This window comes from Sarcophilus harrisii, chromosome 6, assembly GCF_902635505.1.
Source record: "Sarcophilus harrisii chromosome 6, mSarHar1.11, whole genome shotgun sequence".
In the NCBI taxonomy this organism is placed as follows: Eukaryota; Metazoa; Chordata; class Mammalia; order Dasyuromorphia; family Dasyuridae; genus Sarcophilus; species Sarcophilus harrisii.
In genome coordinates, this window is record NC_045431.1 from 232,881,231 (window position 1) to 232,906,406 (window position 25,176).

Below are 25,176 nucleotides of genomic sequence, written 5' to 3' on the forward strand. Positions count from 1 at the left end.
CGCAGCGGAGGTTTGCAAATAATCCCTGGCCCGGATGACTCGGAGGCCGATTTCTCACACAGGGCGGGCGTGTTCCCTGCAGAATGTGGGTTCTAATCCCAGTTTCAACACCCACTCCCTGTGCGCCCGCCCCGGGTTAAATCCCTCCCCTTGATGCCTCAATTTACTGCAGCCCAATAAAACTCGATAAGGGATCTGATCTGCTATCAGAGGGTTATTTGCCTTTGCTAATTACGTTGGGGAACAAGTTGTCAGGAGAATCCCTGAATTTGTATGGGTTTTTAATTTGCTCTCAAACCGCTTTCCGAGGCCTTTGGGCACCTGCACAGAAAATAGAAAAAAAGAGAAAAATGAAATGAATTTCCAGAGTAAGCCATTAATAACTGCATGGATAGCCCATTAAAACTATTCAAAATAAAAGCTACCAGAACTCTAAAGATTTAGAGATACTATCCCCCCAAAATAGGCCCTTGAAATGGAGCAGGTGGGTTACCTGGAAGATCACAAGGGAAAGCATTTCCCAGGTTCCTGCGTAGAAAACATTTGATTTCCCTGGGGTTCAAATCTGGCAACTGGAAGCTGGCAGGTTCCACCTAATTTTAATTGCCTTTGAGGTGCCCAGAGCACAAAGCACATAAGGCTACTTCAAAACAAATCCCCAGAAGTTCTGTGTTCCTGAAGGCCAGGAGACCCAGGCCCGGTATTCTTTCCACAAATGGCAGGAATGCGAGGAACCTTGGGCAGGTAGGGGATATGAGGCTTGAGCACCAGATGGGGAGTCAGGGGGTCCTGAATTCAAATCCAGTCTCGGCACTAACCTAAACTCAGTGCAGGCCGAAATGACTGCTGAGGGGCCAAGTTTTCAAGTTTTTTATCTGATTTTCTTTAAAAGGGGGAGTTATTACTTTTGTAGGACACACAGATACAAGACATTTAAGTCCATCTGTCCCAATTTGATTATCTGAGGGGGGGAAACTCCAGGATTTGTCACGATCCCCCCCACACACACACATGTAGAATGGGTCATTAAGGGAAGTGCTTGTGTTCAGCAAAATCACAGGGAATCCTGCCTAGGAAAAGGCCTGAAAATCATTGAAACTTCTAGAGAGGAATCTATTTTTAGGTTAAAATGACTTGAGGAACAGCAGATTGATGGCAGAAGTATAGAACAAAACAGGGTTCCGGGTCAGCTTATTGGGACAATAGTGTCTGGTTGGGAACGTGTCCAAGGGAACGATTTAGAGTGCTCCAGAACCTGCCGACATCATGTACCCATGGTTCAGTCCAGGTATGAGCTTCATGGGCATTCAGAAAACCTTCAGGGGCTACACAAAGAAGTTCCAAGCCATAGCAAGTCGTAAAATGGAGAATTCTTGCCTCTGGGTTATTTTGGCTGTTCCTTGTCAGTTTAAGACCTTGGAATACAAGTCTCATAAGAATTGTAAGGGGGGAAGGGATCAGAATACTGAATCATGCTCCAGGATGGTGCAATCTGGTCATTGGCAATTGTCTGTTCCGGCCTCTGGGGTTCTCCAGGTCCATGGCCAACGGGCTGCCATCTTCCCATGTTCCCAATGTTCCCATGTTCCCATCTGCCCATGTTCCCAAACCCCGGACTGTGAGTCTGGAGACTGAAATGGGGTTTGGTATGTTGGCAAATGGTCAGCCAGTGACCATAATAACAGCTTATGTCTGTGGAGTGCTTTCAAGAAAGTATTTTATAATATTATCCCATGGATGAATTCATCCACAAAAAGGCACTTATTAAGCGCTTACTATGCGGCCAGCACTGGGGAATACGAGCAAGTAATAACTCCCCCTTGGATAATTTCTCTTACGTAAAACATAGTAATTGGTTCCATCCCAATAGAAATATGCAGTTTGGAATTGAATAATGTCACTGCTTCAGAGGAATGAATTATCGGCATTCTTTGGAAACCTAGCTTCAGACAATCCAAGACAACCTCTGCCCTCAAGGAGTTTCTAGGTTAATAACTCCTTTTTTTTTTCCTTTTTTCTCTTTTTCTTCTTCTTTTCTGAGGTAATTGGGATTAAGTGACTTGCCCAAGGTCACATAGTTAGGACGTATTAATTGTCTGAGGCTGGATTTAAACTCGAGCTGGCACTTTATTCACTACGCCATCCAGAAGAATCTAATAATTCATCTTTTCTTTTCTCTCTTACCAAGAGTTATAAACTTGGTCTATATCATAGTCTCCTTTGACAATCTAGTACACCTTTTCTCATGGATAATAGGACTAGAATCCCTTTTCTGGTATTTTTAAATGCTTAAAATAAAACTACAAAGGATTTCAAAGGAAACCGAATTATATCATGTGGTGAGAATATCTGTGTGATCCTTTGACGCTTCTTAAACTCCATTTTGTCTTTTGGGGTCCCCCCTGCGACTCTGAACTGTGATGCAATTTTAATTTGCTGGGAAGATTTACTAAGTGGATTATTGAATCCCCCATGCCTTGATCTCCCTCGTTGTGTATTTGCATTAGCCACCATCCTATACTCCGTTCCTTGGCAGAAGACCAAGTTCTTCACCACTGTCAAGACAGGTGGTTAGACATGGTCAAGACCAAGTTAGAACATTGGGCAGTCTTGTATCAACCCTGTATCCAGAGATAAGACCTATCACCATTTAGATGCTTAGGGGGAACACCCTATTCTCAGAGGCAGAGGGGGAACACCCTCTCCCCATTCGAATAATTGGGAGAATGCCCTAGAAAACCCCCACTAACCTTAGTCTATCCAATACTGTGACTTCCCCCAATCCTAAACTTGCTTTTGCTTCCATCCCTTTCAGAAGCCTGACCATCGGGCCAATCCTACTGCTAATAGTCCAAGTGATGAGTTCCTTCCCAGTGGGATACAGTGTATCTGAAGTCTCATACTGTTTCCAGTGTCTGGTTTGTGAATCTAAGAGATAGAATAGAAAAAATAGTTAATATTGTGTCAATTATATGCAGATACAGAAAGATGTGTGTTTTAAGAATATATTATTTTATATATATATGGAGAGAGAGTTTTATTTATATATATATAATATTGTTTAAAAAATAACACCAAGTTTTATGTTCCTTGTTCCTAATTTAAAAGAATAATTGAAACAGTATATTTCTCTGAGGGAAACTAAAATTAAGAATATTATTAATACTATATTATTAATCATTAATATTATGGGATTGTTAATCCTATTAAGAATAGAAGGAGAATTCCCTTGTTGTTGAGGCAAGAACTTCAGACTCTGGCTCATGTTCTCCTCAGTGAGGACAGGAAATCCTGCCTGAGAATGTGTGGTAATTGGCACTCCTGGAAGGAAGAAGATAAGAGGAAACTCTCCCATTGAAACATGAGGCTTCCTTGTCGAGACCTTGCCTTTGAATCCTGAATCATGGTGGCCACAGTCATCAGGATGGCCACCCCGCTGGATTGCCCCAAGTTTGAGTGACCGTTTATAAGGTACGAGGAATTACAGGTGAGAATTCTCTAGGGAGACCCGCACCCTGCTTTCTCTGGAGAGGAGGGGGCTGGCCCTGGAGCTCCCTGCCCAGTTCTGTCTGTGGAAATGCAGCTGCCAGGAATCCTGGTTCCAGCTTGGGACATTAGCTAATGAACTAAAGTAAGACATTCATGGGTGTGGCGGCTTACTGGGATTCCTTTGGGAAGGGACAACTGCAAGAGTCTTTCTGGGAAGTTTTATCAGCAGCACTTTGTATCAGCCAGTGGTGGGTCCAATGGTCCAGTGATAAGGGGCACAAAACCTAAATCGGGGCAGTGTCCAGAGGAAGTCCCGTGCAGGAGAGTGGGTCATCCCTGTGGAATGGAAGAACCGATCTCATCATGGAAAGTGAGAAAAAATCAAGCAGTCTAGGGACTATCAATGATTACTCCATTGGTTAAGGATTGGAGAAGGACTTCTCTAGGATATTCCCTCTAACTACTGACTAGTTAACTAGGATATTCCTTCTCTGCCCCAACTGAGGATTGGGTGTTCCCCCCGAACATCTGAGTGCTGGTAAGGTCTTATCTCTCAGTGCAGGGTAGGGGCAGGACTGCCCAGTGTTCTAACCCTGGACCACCTGGGCACTGATAACGGCCTCGTACCAACAAAAAGGGTCAATGATGGTAACTAATCAGAATGTACAATGAGGGGAGGTTGAGGCAGGGGGGGCATTCTGTAAGTCGACTAGTAAATGTCCACAGCAAATTAAAATGACATAGAAGTACAAGATGAGCACACAGCAATCTGTTTATTATGTAGCGAAATATTGTCGTTTTTGATTTTTATGACATCTCTCTTTACCTCCACAGCCATGACTTTGGTAAAGGCCTCCTTAACTACGACTAACTAGTCTACAGCAGCAACCTGGGGGTGGGACATCTCTCCTCAAGTCTCTTCCGAAATCCATTTCTTCATCCACTCAGCTGCCAAAGTCGATGTTCCTAAAGCCCAAATATGGCCATGCTATGCACCCATGTAGATATAAACTCCAGTGGCTCCCAATCACCTCCAGGATCTTTGGGCCCTTAAAGCCCTTTATTATCTGGCCATTTTTACCCTCCCTGTCTTCCTCTAGGTCAGTCCCCTCTCGGATCCAGCTCCACCGGCTTGTTGCTGTTCTTCACACAAGACATTCCACCTCCTGATTGTGGAGAATGTGCAATGGTGTCTTCCCAGGCTTAGGACGCTCTTCCCTACTCACCTTTGACTCTTGGCTTTCTTTGGCTTTCTTTAAGACTCAGCTCTAAGTGTTTCTAGTGTTTCTATTGAGCTTTAATCCCAAAGAGATCTTAAAAAAGGGAAAAGGACCCGTATGTGCCAAAATGTTTGTGGCAGCCCTATTTGTAGTGGCTAGAAACTGGAAACTGAGTGGATTCCCATCAATTGGAGAATGGCTGAATAAACTGTGGTATATGAACATCATGGAATATTATTGTTCTGTAAGAAATGACCAACAGGATGATTTCAGAAAGGCCTGGAGAGACTTACATGAACTGATGCTGAGTGAAATGAGCAGGACCAGGAGATCATTATATACTTCAACAACAATACTATATGATGATCAATTCTGATGGATATGACCCTTTTCAACAATTAGATGACTAAGACCAGTTCCATGATCTTGTGATGAAGAGAGCCATCTGCACTCAGAGAGAGGACTGTGGGAACTGAATGTAGATCACAACATAGCATTTTCACTCTTTTTGTTGTTTGCTTGCATTTTGTTTTCTCTCTCTCTTTTTTTTTTTTTTTGATCTGATTTTTCTTGTGCAGCAAGATAATTGTATAAATATGTTTACATATATTGGAGTTGACATCTATTTTAACATGTTTAACATATACTGGATTACTTGACATTTGGGGAGGGGGTGGGGGAAAGGAAGGGAAAATTTGGAAGACAAGGTCTTGTAAGTAAGGGTCAATGTTAAAAAAAAAAAATTATCCATGGATATGTTTTGAAAATAAAAAGCTTTAACTAAAAAAAAAAAAAAAAAAAAAAAAAAGAATGGTGGCCAAGGAAGGACACAGGGATGCCGAGTGGTTGATAGCCACAAGAACTTTGTGAGGTAGGCCATGGTACGTATAATGAAAACAAAGGAAATCTAAGCAACGCAGCAACTTGGCCAATGCACAGAGCTGATACGGGGCAGTACAGAGCGAGACCTTGACGGGAACAAAGCCCTACGAGTTCATATCTAAGACCCATTTTATTTCCCCACTGTACTAAGCTCTCTTAGGCTCAGTATATTTGGCAATATGCAGTCAAGCCTGGGGGTGTCGGCATCTGTTATGCCTGAAAATTTATAGAAAACTTGGTAGAAATTATAATTATGCTCTGAATCCTTCAGAGTAGCAAAAGAACTTCACTGGTATTCTTCATCTAGCGTGGTTCCTTACAGACTAATGGATCATCCAACATGTCACTATCTCTGTGATGGGTCTTGATGGTCTGTAATTATGAAGTGCTCCCAGACCCGTGGACCTTGGGCAAGCCTACAGAACGAGAGTGATTCCCAATGTGCAGAACCTTCAGGCTTTATCGCCAATATTTTTCAAGATATTGCTGCCCCCCCCAACCTCCTAGCCTGACGGTCTTTAAATAAACTCTGCAACTACTAAGCCAAGAAGCTTCACGGCTTCCTTTTTCGGGCAGGGGCTTGAGTAGGAATCTTTTCGACAAGCTCTTGTCTCAGGTTCCCAGTCTCATCGTGTCATACTGTGGACTCTGGCCAAAGTAAGGCGGTGGAAAGGGGAGTGGGAGGAGAGACTACAAAAGAATGAGGAGCTGAGTTTTCACGAAGCCCCCTAATATGCAAATCATCCACCAGTATATCTATGATTAAACAACGTGTTTCTGCCCCCGTGCCATTTTTATTGTCTTTCTGACATGTGAAAATCAAACTGTAGAGAATCTCCCATCATATTTATCCACACACTATGCATATATACATAATGCATATATACATACACACCCATATTTAGTTAATCTAACCAGGACAGTCCGTATCACTAGGCAACAAGGATTCGGCCAAAAGCGTTTTCTGGCATCCTTTGGCATCTTCTGGCATCTTACAGTATTTCAAGAATAGCTAGCTAGCTTAATGTGTACGGAGGCTCATTTCCCACACTCAGCTGTGTGTTTGAAAGTTCCAAAGCTATCTAAAATTATAGTTCTATGTATAGACTTGAGAATAGGAACTTCTTGAGGACAGGAATCAATGCAGCCTATTTGCGATGAACACTCCACAGTACACGGCAGAGCCAGATTTAATCATTTACAGATGATAACCAGGAATCAGGAAACAGAGAGAGCATGGAGCCAGAGACTACTCGATTTCAATTCACTGCAAACCCTGTCAGAAATGCTCCAGGCAGTCATTTGCAAACCACTGAATGCAATGACTTTGTGCACACACACTGGAAGATGAATTTATGGGTGGTTTTGCAGACTCAGCAAAGAGCATCGTGGGTCAATAGGCAGCTTGAGAAAAACTGGAATTATGTATCAGCATGCACCAGGAAAAAGATCTCCCTTGTAAAAAAAAATTAAATTTTATTATCAATATATGTATGGATAATGTTTGACATTCATAGGAAAAAGATCCCCAGCGGTTGAAACTCTTTGCTAGTCAGCTCAAGGCAGAAAGCAATCCCAGGGTTCTGCTGATTCTGCAGAATTCCAGAGAAATTACAGCTGGAAGGGTGTAGGATCACGCGGGGTAACCCCCTCATTTTACAGATGAGATTTGCCTGGATTCCATCTCTGGTCAACAGCAGAAATGGGACCGAGGCTTTTGGCTTGGGGCTGTTTGTGTGTTTGGGTCACTGTCAACCAAATTTCCCAACCAAGCAAGCATATTTTGTCATCACCTGACAGAGCCCGGGTCACGATGTCCCATTGGACTCATGGCCTGTGAGCACGAGAGCTTCATCTGCCCTTATCAGCAGCTTCTGTATGAATTGCTTTTATGATACTCTCATTCTATCCAAAGGTGGCCCCGAAACACCAAGAACGGGGCAGTCACACCTCGGCCTTACACAGGGCAGGGTCAGCTTTGTTCCCAGGTCACGGGCGTCCAAGAACCCTGGGCTCCCTTTGTCCGGGAGACGGCCTGTGTGGAAACCCTCTAGGCAGCGGGGTCAGCAGGAGAGCTCCTGGGACATCCCGATCCTGATTCTCATAGGTATTCTGTGGGCCGCTTTCTCCTCCCAGGAACGCCCTTATCAGAGGAATCTTTGCACAGGGATGGCTAAATATGCCCTTATCTGTGGGAGAATGCCTTCCATAGCACCGGAGCCTTCAGCCTTCTCCAGGACCTCCAGTGAGGGGACTGTTTCCTGAGGTCACTGATAACACTTTTGGAGAGCTTGATGGTTAGGTTTTTGCTTATTTAACTTGTGACCCAGAAAGCTCTGGGCTTCCAGGGGCCAGATTTGGTTTGATCTTGCTCATATTTTCCCCACATCATATTTCCTTGGAGAAATGTGACTCCTAGAGGGAGTGTATATGGCACTGGGGATAGAAAATCTGATGAAAGAATTGACTGTGGCTTCTGACTCTAGCTGTGTGAGTTTGAACTAGTCATTTATACTTTTTGAGCCTTGCTTATATATATAGAGAGAGAGAGAAAAAGAGATACACACACACACATATAAAATATACATAGTACAATATATAGATATATATACAATAATACAAATAGGCTAGATGTCTTTGGGGGCCACAGGGTCCTAAATCCCAAATAAGTACTCAAGGTATATATATAAAAAATACTTGTATAAATACACACAGAGATATACACAGATACACGTACATAATGTGTGTACACACATATTTCAATATAAGAGGAACAAGGGCAAGGAACTACAGCTAGGCCCTAAGAAAGCAATGGATTTGGACATCTCTGTTAATTCTGCTAGCTTGATGACTTATTACTTCTGGACAAAGGCAGTTAAGGGTTATGTGACGCCCATGAACCGGGAATGAAGCTGACACTGCTGTGTTGCAAGGCTAATGACTGAGGTGTGACTCTGCCTCATTATTAGTGTTTCGGTGCTGCCTTTGGCTACCAAATAAAATGTGTCTTTGTGTCTGTGTATGTATGTCTATAAACATGTATGGACTTACAGAACTTACTTAACCCATCAAAAATGCAGGAAACACTTAAACCCAGATAGCCCATTAGCAACAAATATAACTCTCTCCCTCTCCTGCCTCTCACATTTATGGCTACCCTGTTATTTGGACTTTCTCACTGAATTTGAGATTGCCAATGGAACAGACCCCTGACATTCGGGGACTCCCTTTTTCCAGAAATAAAGTCAATCCCCAGACTGATAGTGCCACCCTGTGGTCTAGATTCCTTTAGAAGAGAAACAAACTTAGGGTTGCTGAACTAGGAACCCACCATTCCAATGAGTCCCTCTTTCACTCTATGGCAGGAGTTCTTAACCTGGGATCCACAAAATTTAAAAGAAATATAGTTTGATAACTAAATTTCATTGTAGCTAATTTACTTATAATCTCATATATTTCGTTTTATGCATTTAAAAAATCTGTTGAGAAGGGGTTCATAGGCTGCACCGGACTGACTGCCAAAATGGTCTATGACCTTCAAACGGTTAAAAACCCCAGAGGATCTTAGGGTGATAATGATTTCTTCCTGATGAAATTATATCGGTTTTTTCCCTTTTCTTCCTTTGCTAGAAGGCCACTGATTCATCCTTTTAGTAATATGTTCTAGAATTTTGCCAAGAATTGAAGTCAAATTTTCAGGCTCCATTCTCTTGTTTTTTTGAAAATTGGGCCGTTTGTCTATTTCTGATCTGGTGATATCTCAAATGTTCTTCAAGATCTTTCAAAGATCTCCCATTTGCAGTGCATTCAGTCACCAAGAACGTCCTTAACTTTAAGTCTGGGAAACTTGAGCTAACTCACTGAAGGCAACTAGGTCCTCTACAGCTACCCCTGCTTATCTAGGGGATCCACTCCCATTAGCTATTTTTACTCTGTCCTTTCCAGGCCAAAGATCATTCAAGGAACAGGTGCAATCGAGCCTTTTTTTTTTTTTTGGTCTTCAGTTAGTGAACAGTGTGTTACTTCTTTGATCCTCCTTCCTTCAAGATGGTACATTTTAAAACCCTTTTATTTTGTGTTTCTCTTGCATCAGCCGCCTTAGTTCATTCTGAATTTTAGCACTCCTGACACTTATTCTTATCTGACTGTGCTATCCTTTGGAATTTATCACGGCATTTGTTCTTGCTAGAATCTTTTGTACGTGTCTTTAGGAAAAAATCTAGGTTGATGTGCAACCATGTTACTCTTTGGATACGCCCCTTTCTCTCCTCCTCAGAATTGTTTCTTTTTGTTTCTTCAAGATCATTCCACCTCCTTCCCTCCCTCCAGACTGACTTCCTTGGAAGAATGATAGGATGTGAATCCTACTAGCCTCCTTCTGAACTGTTAGATATGCGTCCTCCCCCAAATCTAGTATATAGGCCATATTATAGCAGGCCTTTTTTCTGGATCACAGCTTTCAAGATGAAGTGGTTGACCTTCCCCTCAAGGTTCATTAGTCCCCCCTCAGCAAAAGTTTCTCCTTTTGGGGAGAATCAGATCTAGAAGTTCTGCTCATTGATTCTTCTCCCTTTTGAAGGATGACAGTATTGTTAAGGAAAGTTAATCAATTACAAGCTCCTCAGTCTTGATCAGAGAGAGCCCTCTATCAGCTGTCCAGATACTTGAAGTCCCACATCACTATTCTATCATGTGACCATGATCATTTCCCCAAACTCTTCACCTAGTTCCTTGTTCAATCTAGGCCGTCTGGAATACACCCTAGACATTATTGATTATTGATTATAATTTGATATTGTTGATTTTGATTCTCCTGTTTGATTTTTATTCAAATATTTAATTCAAATGTATTCAGATATTGTCACAATGGTTCCTAGATTTTTTTCATGAATATACATTCTTAATAAACAATGCTATTCCAACACTCTCCCCGCTTCCCATTATCTAGCATCTCTCTTTTGAATAAGAAATTTCTTTCCACAACCATATTTGTGTCAGTTAGGAGGTTCATCCCATCAAGTCTCAGTGAAATAAATGACAGCATGATGTTTCTTGTGCAGCAAGATTATTGTATAAATATATTGGATTTAACATATATTTTAACATGTTTAACATATTTTGGATTACTTACCTTCTTGGGGAGGGGGTGGGGGAAAGGCGGAAATTTTTTTTAATTTGGAACACGAGGTTTTGTAAGGGTCAATGTTGAAAAATTATCCATGGATATGTTTTGAAAATAAAAAGCTTTATTAAAAAATTGAAATGAGATCAGATTTATTACCCCTTAGCATTAGTATCTGTGTTTTGTACATTTGTACGTTGTCATCTCAGGCCATGGGTTTTCCCCATTTCTGGGATTCATCTCCTTTGAATTTCTGGGGACTTCTGCTATTTTTCCTCTTACATAATAGCTGTTCTTTATCTAGATTGGTGGATCTACACAGTTGTTTGAGATTTTTTCCCTTTACTTTTTAATTGTTTAACTTTTAAAAATTTTTAAATGTTTTTATTTTCAAAATCTATGTAAAGATAGTTTTCAACATTCCCCTTTGCTTCAAATTTTTTCTCTTTCTTCCTACCCCCCTCCCCAGAAAGCAAGTAATCCAATTGTTAAATATGTGCCATTCTCCTATACATATTTCCACAAATATCAGATCAAAAAGAGAAAAAATGAGAAAGAAAAAGCAAGCAAACAAAAACAAAAGGTGAAAATACTATATTGAGATCCACAATCAGTCCCCCGTCTATCAGAACTGGTCTGAATCACCTCCTTATTGAAAAGAGCCACTTTATCATCGGATAATCTCATTGTTACTGTGTACAATGCTCTCCTGGTTCTGCTGGACACGGCTTTGTCGCGGTCAACAACTCCTGGATTCCTTCTGGACTCGTGCCCACTTGAATCAGCAGGCAGGAGTCCTTCCTCAGTCACTGCTTTCATTCATTCTCTGATCATTCCTGAAGCAGTCCTGGTCTCTCTCCCGAGCTATAGTTCTGCATCACTAACGGCCTTTTGGGTTTCTTCATTTGCTGGCAGTCAGGGCTAAATGACTTCCCTAAGATCACACAGCTGTCAAGTGTTTCGAATTGAATATCTCAAATTCAACATGTCCAAACCAAAATTTAACTTTCTCCTCCAATTCTCCTCTTTCTAAATACCCAGAATTGTTGAGAGCATCATCATTTTCACGGTCACCAAGACTTTAAAACTGGCCATCCTTGCCTGCTTGCTTAGACTCAGCCTAACGGTCCAGTCCCTTGCCAAATCCTGCCATGTTTAGTTCATTTATCACCTCTTGCTTGGACTATGGCAATAACCTTCTTTTTAGTCTTCCAACCTCAAGTCTCTTCTTCCCAATTTAATCTCTCCACTGTTCAGCTGGTAAAAGTCATTTTTCTTTTTCTTTTTTTTTGAAATTTGATGAAAATTTATATTTAGCAAAGAAAATGCAGTTTAAGTACATTAAAGACAGTAAAAGCAAAAAGAAAAACAATTTTTCGTTCATATAAGAAAGAAGCGATACTAAGATGTTTTGGTTAAATCCTTCCCCTTCCCATCTCTCAAAAGTTAGGAACAAAAAGACGGCATGTAATCGAAATATTGGGGACAGTGTTCTTTAAAAGTTAGATATTTTCAGATTATAAATTCTTTATCATCTAGGTTGTAGCACTCGGGATGCTCCCAAGAACGTGAAAGGGGCTGTCACCGAGGGAGCCTCTGGGTGGGGCTGGGGGGGCCCAAGAACGGAACGGGCGGAGAAGGCGCGGGCGGGGCTGGAGAGGACTGGGGGGGCGGGGAGAGGGGGGGAGGGGTTTGTGGCGCATTGATCATCTTTGGCGCAGTCCGGCTCAGTCCTGTTTATTTCTTACTTATTTTCAAGCTGTCTCCCTCCTGTAGCAGGGGAGCGCGGGGATGGGGGTGGGGGTGGGGGGGGGCGGTGTCTGTCTTTGCAACACAACCTGACCAGCAAGGTCGGGCCAGCCTTAAATGGACCGTCCCACGCGTCCCCGGCTCTCTCGGCCTCCCGAGCATTTATTAAGCACCTTCTGTGTGCTTAGCGCCGGCCGCAAAAAGACAAAAGGGAAACCAGCCTTCGAGGGGCAAAGACGTGGAGCTGGAGGGATCCAAGCGGACGTGTGGTGCACGTGTCTCGATCTGCCCGGGCCAGGGAAGCCCAAGGTCTCACAGGGAGAGTCAGAAAGACTGTAATTTTTTTTTTTTTTGGCGGGGGGGGGGGGGGGCACGCGGAACCCAGCTGAGGTCCCGGATGCAAGGAGCCGCGCCAGGCTTACGGGGGTGGGCTCTCCCCAGCGGCCTCCCTCTCAGCCTGCCCGGACTCCCAGCTGTCGGGACGGAGCCCAAGGCTACTGGCCAGTAACCGAAGAGGCTGCGGTGTACGCTGGGGAAAAGAGCGGAGTCCCGCCGGTGCTAGAGACCGAGGGTCGAGGCCGCTGTTACTATGGTAACAGAGAGCCGCCTCTCCCTTGCACCCGCCCTCCGCAGCAACGGCTGGACGAATTGGCCAATCCTCAAACAGAAGAAGGATTTTTAACCAATTAGAAGCCTCAGAGCAGGGGTCGGTGTTCTGATTGGCTTCTGATGTTGTTGTCTTCCTTAGGCCTGGCAAAGGGCGCGGTTGAAGCGGCTTCAGAATCGCCAACGAAACGCGTCGACGACCATCTTGATTCCTGGCCTAGACGGGTGGCTGAGCGCGCAGTGCGCAAGCGCCATCCGCGGTTGTTTTTATCCCAGTCCCACCGCTAGGCATTGGCCTTTTCCGGCTCGCCGGCTCCCCCCCCCCCCCGAAAGGGCTGGGCCTCCGGAGGAAGGGGGCGGAACCAAGGGCGGAAGCTAGTTCGAGCGCGGCGCGTGTGAATCGGGTTGCTGTCGAGTGGCCGGCGCTGAGGGCTGTCCTCGGAGCCTGGTCCGGCGCGGCCTGTACCCGCTGCTCAGGGCCCCTCTCGCCCCGCGAGCTTTGGCAGGATGGCCCCCAAGCGTCCGGCGGGCCTCGGCAAGAGGAGCGCCCCCGCCCCGGAGCCTCCCACGGCCAAGAGGCGGTGTGTGCGGACCACGGGCCGCAGAGGCCGGCCGCCAGCCCGGGGTATCGCAGACCTTCCCTCCCCCCCCCCCCCCCGCCCCGGCGCCGCCCCCAACTCGTGTTGGGGGATGGGATCTGAAGGGCGGGCGGCCGGGAGGCGCCGGGCGCCGCCTCCGGGCAGTCCCCGCCTGCCCTCAGGCTGCTTCCCGTCTCTCCGCGGGGAGGCTGCGCGCCACGTGGGCCTCGGAGTAGATGGGAGAGAAGCCGCGGTTGGGGGCGGACTTCCTGCCCCAGGGGGCGCCCCAAAGTCCGGGCCGGCGCCCGTCAGTCCCCCTGGGCGTACAGAGGGAGCCGAGCTCCGGACGAGGCAGGGTTCAGTCCGGGGGTTCCGCCCCAGAGCGGCCGGAAGGCCACACTGCCCGTCATACCGAGATAAATGTCATTCACACCAACCAAACCTGGAGGGAAGGGGTCTTTTTTTTTTTTTTTTTTTTTTTTTAACGAATTTAAAAGGATCCTGGACCAAAAATCCAGAAAGTTTTTGTGAGAGAATAAGTACATTCTCAGGAATGAGGGAACCACCTTGCAAAGCCAAGAGGAGACAGTATCATGTGTGAACTCCCATTGGGCTAGAACAGGGCTTCTTAAACTTCCGTTCACGACCCCTTTTTGCCTGAGAAATTTTTACTTGACCCCGAGTATATGTAAAATAGGCAAACGGATCCAACACGTACTGGTTACAAATCACAACTTGGTGACTTGTACGTTCAGTTATGAGACTCCCCCTCCCCCAGTAGGGGATTGAGAATCACAGTTTAAGAAGCCCTGGGCTGGAGTAGAGGGGGGAAAGGGGAGTAGTGCCGGGAGTTTAGAAATATTTCCTATGACTGCACATGTATAACCAGTATCAGATTGCTTATTGATGTAGGAAGGGAGGGAGAGGGACTCAGAGCTCAATTTTTTAAAAAAATCATGTTAAAAATTGTTTTTACATGTAATTGAAAAAAATATATTAAATAGAAAAAAAGAAACAGCTTAGAGCCAGGTGGTGAAGGACTGGAAAAACTTGTGTATTATGTCTTAGAGCCAGTAGGAGAGTCTTGAAGATTATTCAGGAAAGAGTGACGGGGTCAGACCTGTGCATTAGGAAGGTTATTTTAGTTTAAATGTATAGAACAGGATGGATGAGAGAAAGGGACAAAGAAAACAGGAGGCTATTGTAGTAATAGTTTTGTGTGGAGGGAAAGGGTGCCAGAGATGATCTGTGTGTACAGTGGGCTAAACTTTGCACCTGCTGAGGGGCCGAACCACAGATGACTGAGGGTGAGTCAGTCACCGGTGGGTGGAAGAGAAGCTGGGACCTCAAAAGAAATGAGGAAGTTTGGAGGAAGTCAATGGGTTAACAAGCATTTATGAAGTGTATTTTGAGTTGAGGAGGGATATAATTCCAAGCATGAAAAGGCAGAATGTGTAGAGGGGAAGAAAATAGAGAAGGAATTTACTTATTTTCCTACAAGGGCTGCTTTTTTATTCTTCTTCCATATACACCCCCCCTCCCACTTATCTTTCCCTTGACCCTGCTGTCCCCTCAAGTTATCAGCTCATATCTTTATTTTTCTCTGTAAAGTAGGAGGTCAAGGTCCTCTGGAGGTAGAGGGAGATGGTTTGTAACATTTAGTATAGATAGGGATGGAGTGGGAAGAATGGGCTTCTCTGAAGCACTGAGGCCCCAGATGTGATTAGATAGGCAAGTTTGTAGCTCACCCAGCCAGGGTAGTTGTGTGATTTCCAGAGGTGTTTGTTCAGCCCACGAGTAGGAGCAGAAAAGGCAGATGGTGGGAGCAGCAAGAGGACAAGAGGGAGAAGGGCTAAGGGGCTGGAGGGGGCTAGAGCTGGGTGGAGTGACTGGAAGTCACAGCATCAAGATGGAGAGGTGTAGTGCAGAGGCAGAGATGAAAAGGCACACGGCCTCCAAGGGGAATTGGGGCATTGTGTGTTGTGGCCACGACCTGCTGTGTGTGGTTGAGCACAAAGGGGTGAGCATCAGGAGCTGGGGTTGATCCCTGATAAGTATGAGGGCAAGGCGGGGAGGGGAGAAAAGGACATCCGTGAGCTGATTCCTGGACTCAAGGTCTTACCAGAGCCTGGGTGGAGGAGAGGTGTTGCTGAGTGGGGAGTGGGGGAGGACCGAGCCAGAAAGGGTACTCCAGGAGAGGAGGGAGTTGGGAGAACTGGAGGAGGCCTTGTGTGGGCCTTGTGGGGGAGCTGGGATGTCACAGGTATGGCAAGATGAAAGCAAGTGACGGGGCTGGGAGGGCAAAGCGGAGCAGGACGAGGACCACATGGGGCAGGGCTGAGGTCACTGAGGACCAGAAGGGAGGGAGTGGGAAACAGCTGGAATGACACAAGGAGGGGGCCTGTGAGAAGTGGGAGACAACTTAGAACATCAGAGCTGGAGAACAGCTTGGAGGTCATTTAGGCCAACTAGGCCCAAGAAGGGGTCACCCGGGCCTTGAGCATCAGCTGTAGTTCCCATCCTGAGCCTCGAATGTCCAGTCTGGAGCTCTTGCAGTGGTCTTAGGGAAAGCTTCTTCCGGAAACCAGCTTGGGAACATGCATTTGGGGGGGGGGGGCGGCTGTGCTTCCTAGCAGTTCTTTTCAACCTCCTCTTCTAGGCCTGGTCTTGGCTGAACCAAGAGGCGGGTTACCTTCCCTTTCAAAAAACTCCTGAGCATTTCCCAATACCATGTTGTGCCAGGAATTTTATCCTGTTGAATACTGGTGGAAGCAAATGGGTTGTTGGCCACGGCTTAGCGTTCTTCATTAAGAGCCCTTTGATTTCATGGAATTTTGATGCTAAGGATGATGGCTGATAGGTTTTCCTGTTCTGCCTGAATATCAGAATTTTTCCTACCATTTTCGGATGGCTCGCTGGGATTTAGAACTGGCAGATTCCTAGCCATTTGCTTCCAGATCACTATTCGGTCTGACAAGAATTAAGCATTTATTATATGTAAGACACTTCCTATGTCGTATGGAGCTATGACTATGGTGGCCTTGGAGCTTATGGCAGTGTTTAAAACCATTCCAGCGGCAGATTACAGTGGACTTGGCCCCCTGGAGCAACTCCCAAACTGTTGATAGCTGCCAAAATTTCCATGGTGATTTGTGGCCATGATGACCTTTGGGTCAGCTTGATCTTTTGGAATGGAAAGCACTAAAACTAACAAACATTTCCCTCAGGGTCTAACTTCTGTGCTTAGAAATGAGCCACTTGGTGTGTGTGTATGGGGGGGGGTGCTTTTTAGCTTTGATATCATGCACTATTCTGGATTAAAAGTTGTCATCTGAAGCCCACCGTTACCTCAGAGAGCTTACTGAGAGTGATTTTAGAAACCCCACAAGGCAACTCCTATTCCTTATTTTCCCTGTCTCAGACATCCATAATTCGATCATCTTTTGGTTTTAATTCAGAATTGCTGCCCTAAGTGGGGTATTTCCTACTTTCTGTATCCACTTACTAGGTTAAGGTTAAGAGTAACATGGAGCAGCCCCGACAGGTAGTGAGTGTGTGGTCACAATGGGTAGAAGTGATGTTGGCCCACTGTAAAACTGGGGTCATATCTCTTCGGCTTCTCTCATTCCCTCTATTTATTTATTTTGCTGCTTTCAGAAGCGAAGTCCGCTTCCTTTTCCTTGTACTGGGGGAAGATGATAGGTTGGGGAACAGGGAGAAACACTTATCTCTTGTGCTTGGCAGGCTCTGGCAAAGGGGATGGTGCTGGGGTAGGCTGGAAACAGCGTGCATTGATTGGTCAGAGGGAATCCCCTTATAGCATCATTTGGGCTCTGCACCAACATATCCTGGGAGCTCCTCAGCCATCATTCCATCAGGTAAGATCTCTTGAAAATGAACACTCAAGGGGGTGGGTGTAGGGCCCTTCAGCCTTGGCTGCTCTTGTGGTGACAAATTAGGGGATAGCCCACTTGAGGTGGTTTGCATGTTGAGGGCAGGGGTCAGATTTTTCTGACTTTACCCTGAGCCAAGTAACCAGCCTCTTAGTCAGGGAGGGGAGGACCGTGGCCTACCTGTAACGGGCTGTGGCTCGTATTGGTGATCCGCCTGGTGACTTGGTTGGAGTTTCTTCCCAGTCGTAATTCCAGGTGATTAACTGGCTCAAAGCCGAGAAGATCAATTCTGCGTGCTCAGTAGCGGGGTGACAGTCACAATAGAGCCAGTTGTAGAGGGGGGGATGCTTGGAACTGGGTGTGGATGTGAATGTCTGAACCCGCTTCTTCTCTCTGCCACCAGTGTCTTCAGAAGGTCTTTTTGCACTCTCTGGGATCTTACCGACTTTTCCGCACAGCCAGTCCCTTTGATCGGAGAACAACCTGCCTGGAATGGCACCCAACTCACCCCAGCACTCTGGCTGTGGGCTCTAAGGGAGGAGACATCATCCTTTGGGACTATGAAGTACTGGATAAAACCTACTTCATTAAAGGGGTGAGTTCCTGGGCTTGACTTTGAATGGGAGTCTTTTACCTGGTCCATGCTTTGGCTTTTCTGATGCGTGAGGCACTGGGGAGGGTTTCTTAAGAAATGGGTGAGCAAGTTGGGCTGGAGGGAAAACCCCCTCCTCAAATAGAGATTGGATGCTGAAGGTGCCTGGGAGGGCAGAGGTGACAAAGGCTTAACTTGGGGACATTAGTATTTAAAAATCTGTGATGGCTTCTGGAAATCAAGCCCGGGTATCCTCTGGGAAGCCCAGGAAAGACAAAGGATCTGAATGTTTGAATGACTTTAATGTGGGAAAAGCTAAGCTAGGCTCCCTTGGGGATCTGCCTGTTACAAAGGACAGACAGGACTTCAGAACAGGGGCTGCTGGGCAGGCAGTAGATCGGGGGCTGAGCCTTGAAAGGGAAGACAGACTCCTCCTAGTGTAATAAAAGGGAGTTTCCCATGTCTAAGACTAGGACTGCATTGGACAGGGGCAGCTGAAGAGAGAGAGAAAGGGAGGGACGGGCCTAGAACCATAATCCTGGTACTGCCCAGGCAGTCTCAGGTCACCTTCCATCTCCATCTCCCCACGCTCCTTGATTCCCAGGCCCTGCAGCCTTAGAGTCTCCCCTCGCTGTCTGGTTTTTGGTATCAGGATTGGGTGCTCCGGTATTAAGCCAGAGAGAGGAAGCTGACTGTTACTTAGCAATCAGCGAAAGTATTTTTTTTCCTAAATCCCTAAAAGCAAGCACCATGTCCCTAGAACTGGGGTATCAAATTCTAATAGAAACAAATCCCTATAGGCCACAGAAAGCTTAGAAAACCACAAATTGTCATTATCTATGTTGTATTTTATTTGTTTTGTTAAACATTTCTTAGTTAACATTTGAGTCTGGTTCCTCCTGACCTAGAGTTTTGGGTGGCCCTTGGGCCTTATTTGGAACCTGTGCCCATGTTTGAGTGGCAGGCACTTGTAATCCCAGCCAAGCTAAACCTGAAGGCAGGAGAGGACTGGGGGGGGGGGGGGAGGGGAAGCTGGATGCTCCTCCCCTTCCTGGCACAGCCCCAGCCCTCACCACTTTAAGGTAGGGACTAGAGCCTAGAACAATTTGTTTTAAAATCACTCCTGAGCTACCAAGTCTTAGAAGAAGACCCTGAGACAAGCCAGAGACCAAAAAACACCTTGAAACTCCAGAACCACACCTAAAATTCCAATGCTTAGTAAAAACAGGAAAAAACCAAACTCCCAGCCTATTCTCTCCAAAGAAATAGTTGGGAATTAGTGTGAAAACCTTCAGCAGGCAGGCTTCTACATGATGGACTGTCTCACGGAGGGCGTTTGGCTTGCTTGTGGCATGGGGAGATATCTGATGGAGGATCTGGCCTGTCTCCAGGGAGGATTTCCACCTTTGGCTGCACCCAGGGAGCCAAGAAGTAGTTTAGCCAGGGTGGGTCAGGAAAGGCCACAGCCAGCCCCATGGAGGATTTGGCCCAGGGCTCCATCTACTACACATCCCATAAGAGACGATTTATTCTGAACTCCTAAAAAAGCACCAGCACCCCCACCCACCCCCTTCAAGGAGTTAAGAATAAAAGCACTTTTCTTGATCCCTGGGGAGGGGGAATTGGCTAACTTTGTAAGTAGCTCCTTCTCACTAATACTTCTATACAAACAAGGTCCTATTTATGCAAATGTTTTTGTAAATAGACATAGGGAAGTTACCCAAGAGTAAATAAGCTCTTTGGGAGATAAAATCTCAACTCAGTGGAGAAGAAAATGATCTCAGATCTCACCTTAGATCTCACCTGGGGAGTTTGAACTTAGCAGTTTCTAGAGGTAGAGGCCCTAGTAATCAAGGGACCTGGTGGGAGGTGGCTTCTCTGCCTGGGTGAGACTGGGGATTTGCAGTCCTTTCTTTATCCTGTCTCTCTTGGATACTGCTTCTCTTTCTCTAAAGCCCCCTTGTACTCAGTTTTGGGGGGCCAGGAGACACATCTCCCTCCCAGTGAGCACACGGCTTCTGAAGGTTGTCCTTCAGGGAACTGGCCCTGGTGCCGGGGACGTTCTCCCCTTCAGGCCCTGGGCTGGGGACGGGTACAACCAGAGTTGTGGCAGATCATCCCACGGTGGGGGAGCCCCAGTGTTTGACAGGGCTCTGGGCTTGGACTTGGGCAGACCCGACTTTTGGGTTGATCTCAGCTGATCTTAGCTATGGCAGTTAACCTCCTTCTGCCTCTGATTGCTCCTCCATTATGCGGGGTAATAATGGCACCTCTCTCACAGGGTTGCTGGCAAGGAGTTGCTACCCAGAGTGCTTAGCCCGGTAGTTGCACACAGTAGGTGCTTGAGAAATGCTTGTTCTTTTTTCCCTCCAATTCTTTTATCTCCTAAGCAGATGATCAGTCTGATGTGGCCCTGTGGGAGCTGGCTACTGACCCATGTCCCTGGCTAGGAGAGGCAGAGGATCCTAACAGTGCCCGCTGTTTACAAAGGCTTTGCTCTTCCCACCCAGGCCCTCGCTCCTTTGGTTGGCACAAGCACAAGCTGGGCAGAGGAAACTGACTCAGGCTGCCTCTGGCCCGAGGCTGGGTGACTAGCGATTAAGGGAGCTGGGCCTAGCGTAGGGTGTCTTAGTGCTCAGGCCCAGTCCAGCTTAACTCCCTGAACCAGATTCAAATGGAATCAGGAAATGTTTAACCAAACAAAAAGACAACATGGATGATGTTTTGTGGTTTTCCAAGTCCATATGCTGCTAGCTGTGATTTCTTTTTGAGTTTCATTCCGCCACTCTAGGCTCTGCCCCCCGTGGGCCCTCCTGACAAGGAGGGACAAGATCCCAGTCTGCCTCGTACCTAAGAGGCAGCAGATTCCTGCAGTGCTAGCCAGGCCAGGGCTGGGAGGAATTGGTTGAATGTAGTGTGAGGGTGCCAGATGAGCAGTCCTTGAAGGGGCTGAGTTGGACTGGGCAGCTGGGCAGCAGCCTGGGGAAGGCTGGGAAGGGGAGAAAGGCTCAATGGAAGATCCAGGAGACTCAGCGTTGCTCATCCCCATCCTTCCAGCCGAAGCTCCTGAAGCCAGCCCGACTCTGAACTTCCTTGGCTTGTGAACTTGGAGCCTCTGCTGGTGTTGGCTGGACCTCGGGGCCTGACTGGCTTTTCTGGAGGCAAGAAATGGCTCAGGAGCTCCTTGTGATTTTCTTCTTTCAGATTGGAGCTGGAGGCAGCATCACAAGCATGAAGTTTAACCCTCTCAATACCAATCAGCTGTTCATTTCCTCAGTGGCGGGTACCACCAGCCTCAAGGACTTCCTGGGCAACACAATTACAGTCTTTACCAGCACAAACACCTGGGAGTAAGCAGCCGCCTATCAAGGCAGAGGGGCTTCCGAGATCCAAAGGGAGCACCCACTTCCCCTTTCCCTTCCTCTGGGGCATAGAAAAAGCTATGGGCATTTTCTTGCTCCGGGGCCTTTTAGTCCTTCCAGCGTGAGGGGTCCCTTCAGGGACCAGGACTGAGTGGCAAGCCTTTGCTCGGTAGCGTGGATTGTTCCAAAGGAAATGGCCAGAAACTTGCTCTTCCCTGGAGACATCCCCGTTCCTCTCAATGTGACTCAGGGAGGAGAATGGCTGGGCTGCCTGTCTGACTCAGAAAGAGCGAGCGGGGCCTAGCCCTGGACGTTTGAGGCCTACGCCTGGGGTCTGCCTTTCTGGTCCATCCAGCAAAAGTCCCTGGTCATGGAGCATCCCTGTGTCTCTTGGGGGCTGGAAGCTAGACCAGGGCCTGTGTGTGGTGTCAGTTGTAGGAGGGAGGAGTTCTCGGGGTCACTCCCCGTCATGGATTACTGCCCGACGGGTGGTCAGGTCAGGGCTGCAGCCCCCGGCCTCAGGTCCCATTGGGACTCTCAGCCGCCTGGCAGACTGGGAGCAGTGACCCATAGCCTTAGCCCCAAGGGTCTGAGGTGCCCGAGCAGAGCGGCAAGCTCTCTCCTTTCCTGTCTCTTGGAGGAGCCAAGAGGCAGGTGGGGGCCTCCAGAGTCTCTGTCTCCCGAGTCCCCCGGAGGCTTCTCCTCTTGGCTTTCCTTCTGCCACTGGGGGTGGGGAGGGGAGTGAGCTGCCTCCAGGCCCCAGCAGCCACGGCAGCATCACATGCTCAGTCCTGGCCCATCTGCCACATCTCAGTGACGGTGCTGGGGCTGTGGGGAAGAAACGCGATCCCATTTCTCCTCCAGCTACTGGTACACTAGTGTGGATGTGTCTGTCAAAAGTCGTGTGGTGGCCACTGGAGATAGTATGGGCAACGTGATCTTGCTGAACATGGACGGCAAAGAGGTTCGTTCCTTGGAACTCAGAACGCTGGCTCCCTCCCTCTTCTGTCCTTAGCGCCTGCCACTTGAGCTGAGCCCTTTTTCTCTGCAGATCTGGAATCTCAGGCTCCACAAAAAGAAGGTGACCCATGTGTCTTTGAATCCTCTCTGTGACTGGCTGCTGGCCACAGCCTCGGTGGACCAGACGGTGAAAATCTGGGACCTGCGCCAGATCAGAGGGAAGTCGTCCTTCCTCCACTGGATGCCTCATGAGCGTGCTGTCAGTGCAGGTGTGAGGGGAGGGAGGGAGGGAGCTGGGCTCACTCCCATTCTGCAGGGATGGTAGCAAGCCATTCTCAGGGCTCTTGAATTCAGCGGCATGAGATGAGCTTCCCAGAGTGCTCCTGCACAATTTTCACTTGGGGACCGAGCAGAGGGTGGAAGGGAGAGAGCCAGTCTGAGGGTACCTAGGCCCGGCACTGAGGGGACTTCTACTTGTCCAGCTTATTTCAGTCCAGACGGGACCAAACTCCTGACCACAGACCAGCACAGCGAGATCCGGGTGTATTCTGCCTCCCACTGGGCATGCCCCCAGCATCTCATTGCTCACCCGCATCGCCACTTCCAGCACCTCACGCCCATCAAGGTGAGTAGCAGGAGGCCTTTGGCCCAGGAATCGACCTCATGGCAAGGTTCTGGTCAGAACTGCCCTTCCAACATCCGCCAAGGTCATCTTCCGGAACCCTCTCCTTGGGCAGCCACACTCCTGTCCCTCCTTGTTTTCTCCGGGGGCCCTCTCTCAGGATTGTCTCAGAGCTCCCTCACCTGGTTCCGGTGACTGCTCAGGTACTGTATGCTGAAAACTGTTCTTCCCAGTCCCGCCCTCCATATGTGGCTCTTCCCAACAATCTTGCGCCATCTAAAAGGAAGTTTGCAGTCTCCCTGCACAGTTACTTAGCCCAACCCCATGCCCGGCACTGGCTCCTCCTGGGTTCCCAGATGCCCAGCGTGAGAGTTCTGGGTAACCGCTCTTGGCTTCCCCCTGATCCTTGGCAGGATTTTCTCAGAAACATGAGCTTGGCCTTTTGTTCGCCGAGACCACCGCGCCAAGCCAGGCCCTCTGCTCCTCACGCTATCGAGAGCCTCTCAGAGCAGTTTGTGGATAGCCTTGTACCCTTTCCCACGGACCCACGGAGTTCTTGGTTGGTTTGGGCCAAATCTAAGCTTCATGGAGGTATCTCCAGGCCCTTGGGCCACATGGCTTGTGTGCTTCCGGGCTTGTTGCTGGCCACTCTGGCAAGCAGACCTGCCCAGAGCAGGTGACCTGCTCCCAGCATCACGCGCGCCACTTCTCCTTTTCAAAAGGAGGATTTGTGACGTCTTCCTGTTTTTGGCCTACCTCGTCCCTGCCTTTCCAGGCATCCTCACTAGACTTTGTGTCTCCACATATTTAGCACGTGAGTCTTTGCTTGTACAGAGATTCTCGATCCCCCCTAATTCTAGATTTCAGTTTTGTTTTAGGTGATTGTGAACATCGATCCGTACTACAGGTTTGCCTGTGGCCACCCCCCTACCTACCCTTCAGGCCTTTCCTAGCGGTTGGACTAAATCAGTTTGTACACACCCCCTTCCACACCAACTCACAGCAGAGGGAGGGGCCCACAGCTGGCAAAGCAACCTGGCAGAGTCCACCTTGTCTGAGGCTCGCTCCGCTTCGCCCCGCCCCTCTCCTTGGCCCTTCCAGGCACCTCTGTCTGTCTTCTCCCCATCAAATCACCTGGCTGCCAGGCCCGCTGAGGGTCCAGCATTCTGGGACCTCCCATCACCACCTGTCCTCCTCTCCCAGGCAACGTGGCATCCCCGTTTTGACCTCATCGTGGTGGGCCGCTATCCAGACCCCAACTTTGCAGGATTCACCCCTCATGAGCCTCGGACAATTGATGTATTTGATGGAAACTCAGGGAAGATGGCGTGCCAGCTTTATGACCCAGACTGCTCTGGCATCATCTCGGTGAGGTCCGGGTTTTGCTGGAAATGGGGTGTGGAGACTGTCCCCGGGCTTGCCCCCGGCAGCTTCCCTTCTCTCACACTCCACTCTTCTTGTCGTCCTTGCAGCTAAACAAGTTTAATCCCATCGGGGACACCCTGGCCTCTGCGATGGGTGAGTACAAAGGTCTCCTGCCCCAGCTCAGTGACAGCAGTTGCCGGCCTGAGCTCCCCCCCTCGGTCTGTCCAGAAATAGCCACTGGACGTGCTGCTGGCCAGTTTCTATCACCGGCCTCGCCTGGCCTCAGGACCCCTGAGCTTCCCGGGGGCCAGTCCCAGGGCCCCGGGGGACAGAGAGCAGTGAGCGCTTCCCGCCTGTCCCAGGTTACAACATTCTCATCTGGAGCCCCCAGGAGGTTGTGCGCAGGAAGCAGGAGGGGCTGATGAAGGCAATGAATGAGCACGGTCTGGGGAGGGGCCGCTCGGTTCACCAGCCCTCCCCTCGGAACCGACCGGGCCAGAACTAGCCAGTGAAGGCGGCAGGACCTGGGCCCAGAAGAGCATGTAAGCACCAGAGAAGGCCCCGGGGCCCCCTCAGGCCAAGGCTCTTTGCCCTGGATGCCTGGAGGGCTCCTCCCCCGAGTCTGGCTAAGGGGCTGGAAGTTTAATTTGGGTTATCTCATTATTAATAAAGTTCTATCCACTTTGGAAGTCTGAGTTCTTTGGCCACAGCCTGGCGGAAGGAGAGGCCGCTTGTC

The 25,176-nt window shown here is 48.0% G+C and overlaps 1 protein-coding gene across 2 annotated transcripts; it reads left to right on the plus strand.

Moving 5' to 3' along the window:
- Positions 1-12,533: 12,533 nt before the first annotated feature.
- On the plus strand, positions 12,534-25,130 carry DDB2 (damage specific DNA binding protein 2). Of its 2 annotated transcripts, none has more exons than XM_031943959.1 (11): positions 12,534-12,771; positions 13,211-13,693; positions 17,391-17,524; positions 17,943-18,134; positions 21,336-21,481; positions 22,358-22,457; positions 22,545-22,722; positions 22,936-23,078; positions 24,279-24,443; positions 24,548-24,593; positions 24,803-25,130. In XM_031943959.1, exons 2-11 carry the CDS (start codon positions 13,576-13,578, stop codon positions 24,943-24,945), a joined length of 1,365 nt encoding a protein of 454 aa, XP_031799819.1. In that variant the 5' UTR covers positions 12,534-12,771; positions 13,211-13,575; the 3' UTR covers positions 24,946-25,130. The 2 variants fall into 2 exon arrangements, with proteins under 2 accessions (XP_031799819.1, XP_031799818.1); XM_031943958.1 differs by having other exon boundaries at positions 12,740-12,797.
- Positions 25,131-25,176: the final 46 nt, after the last annotated feature.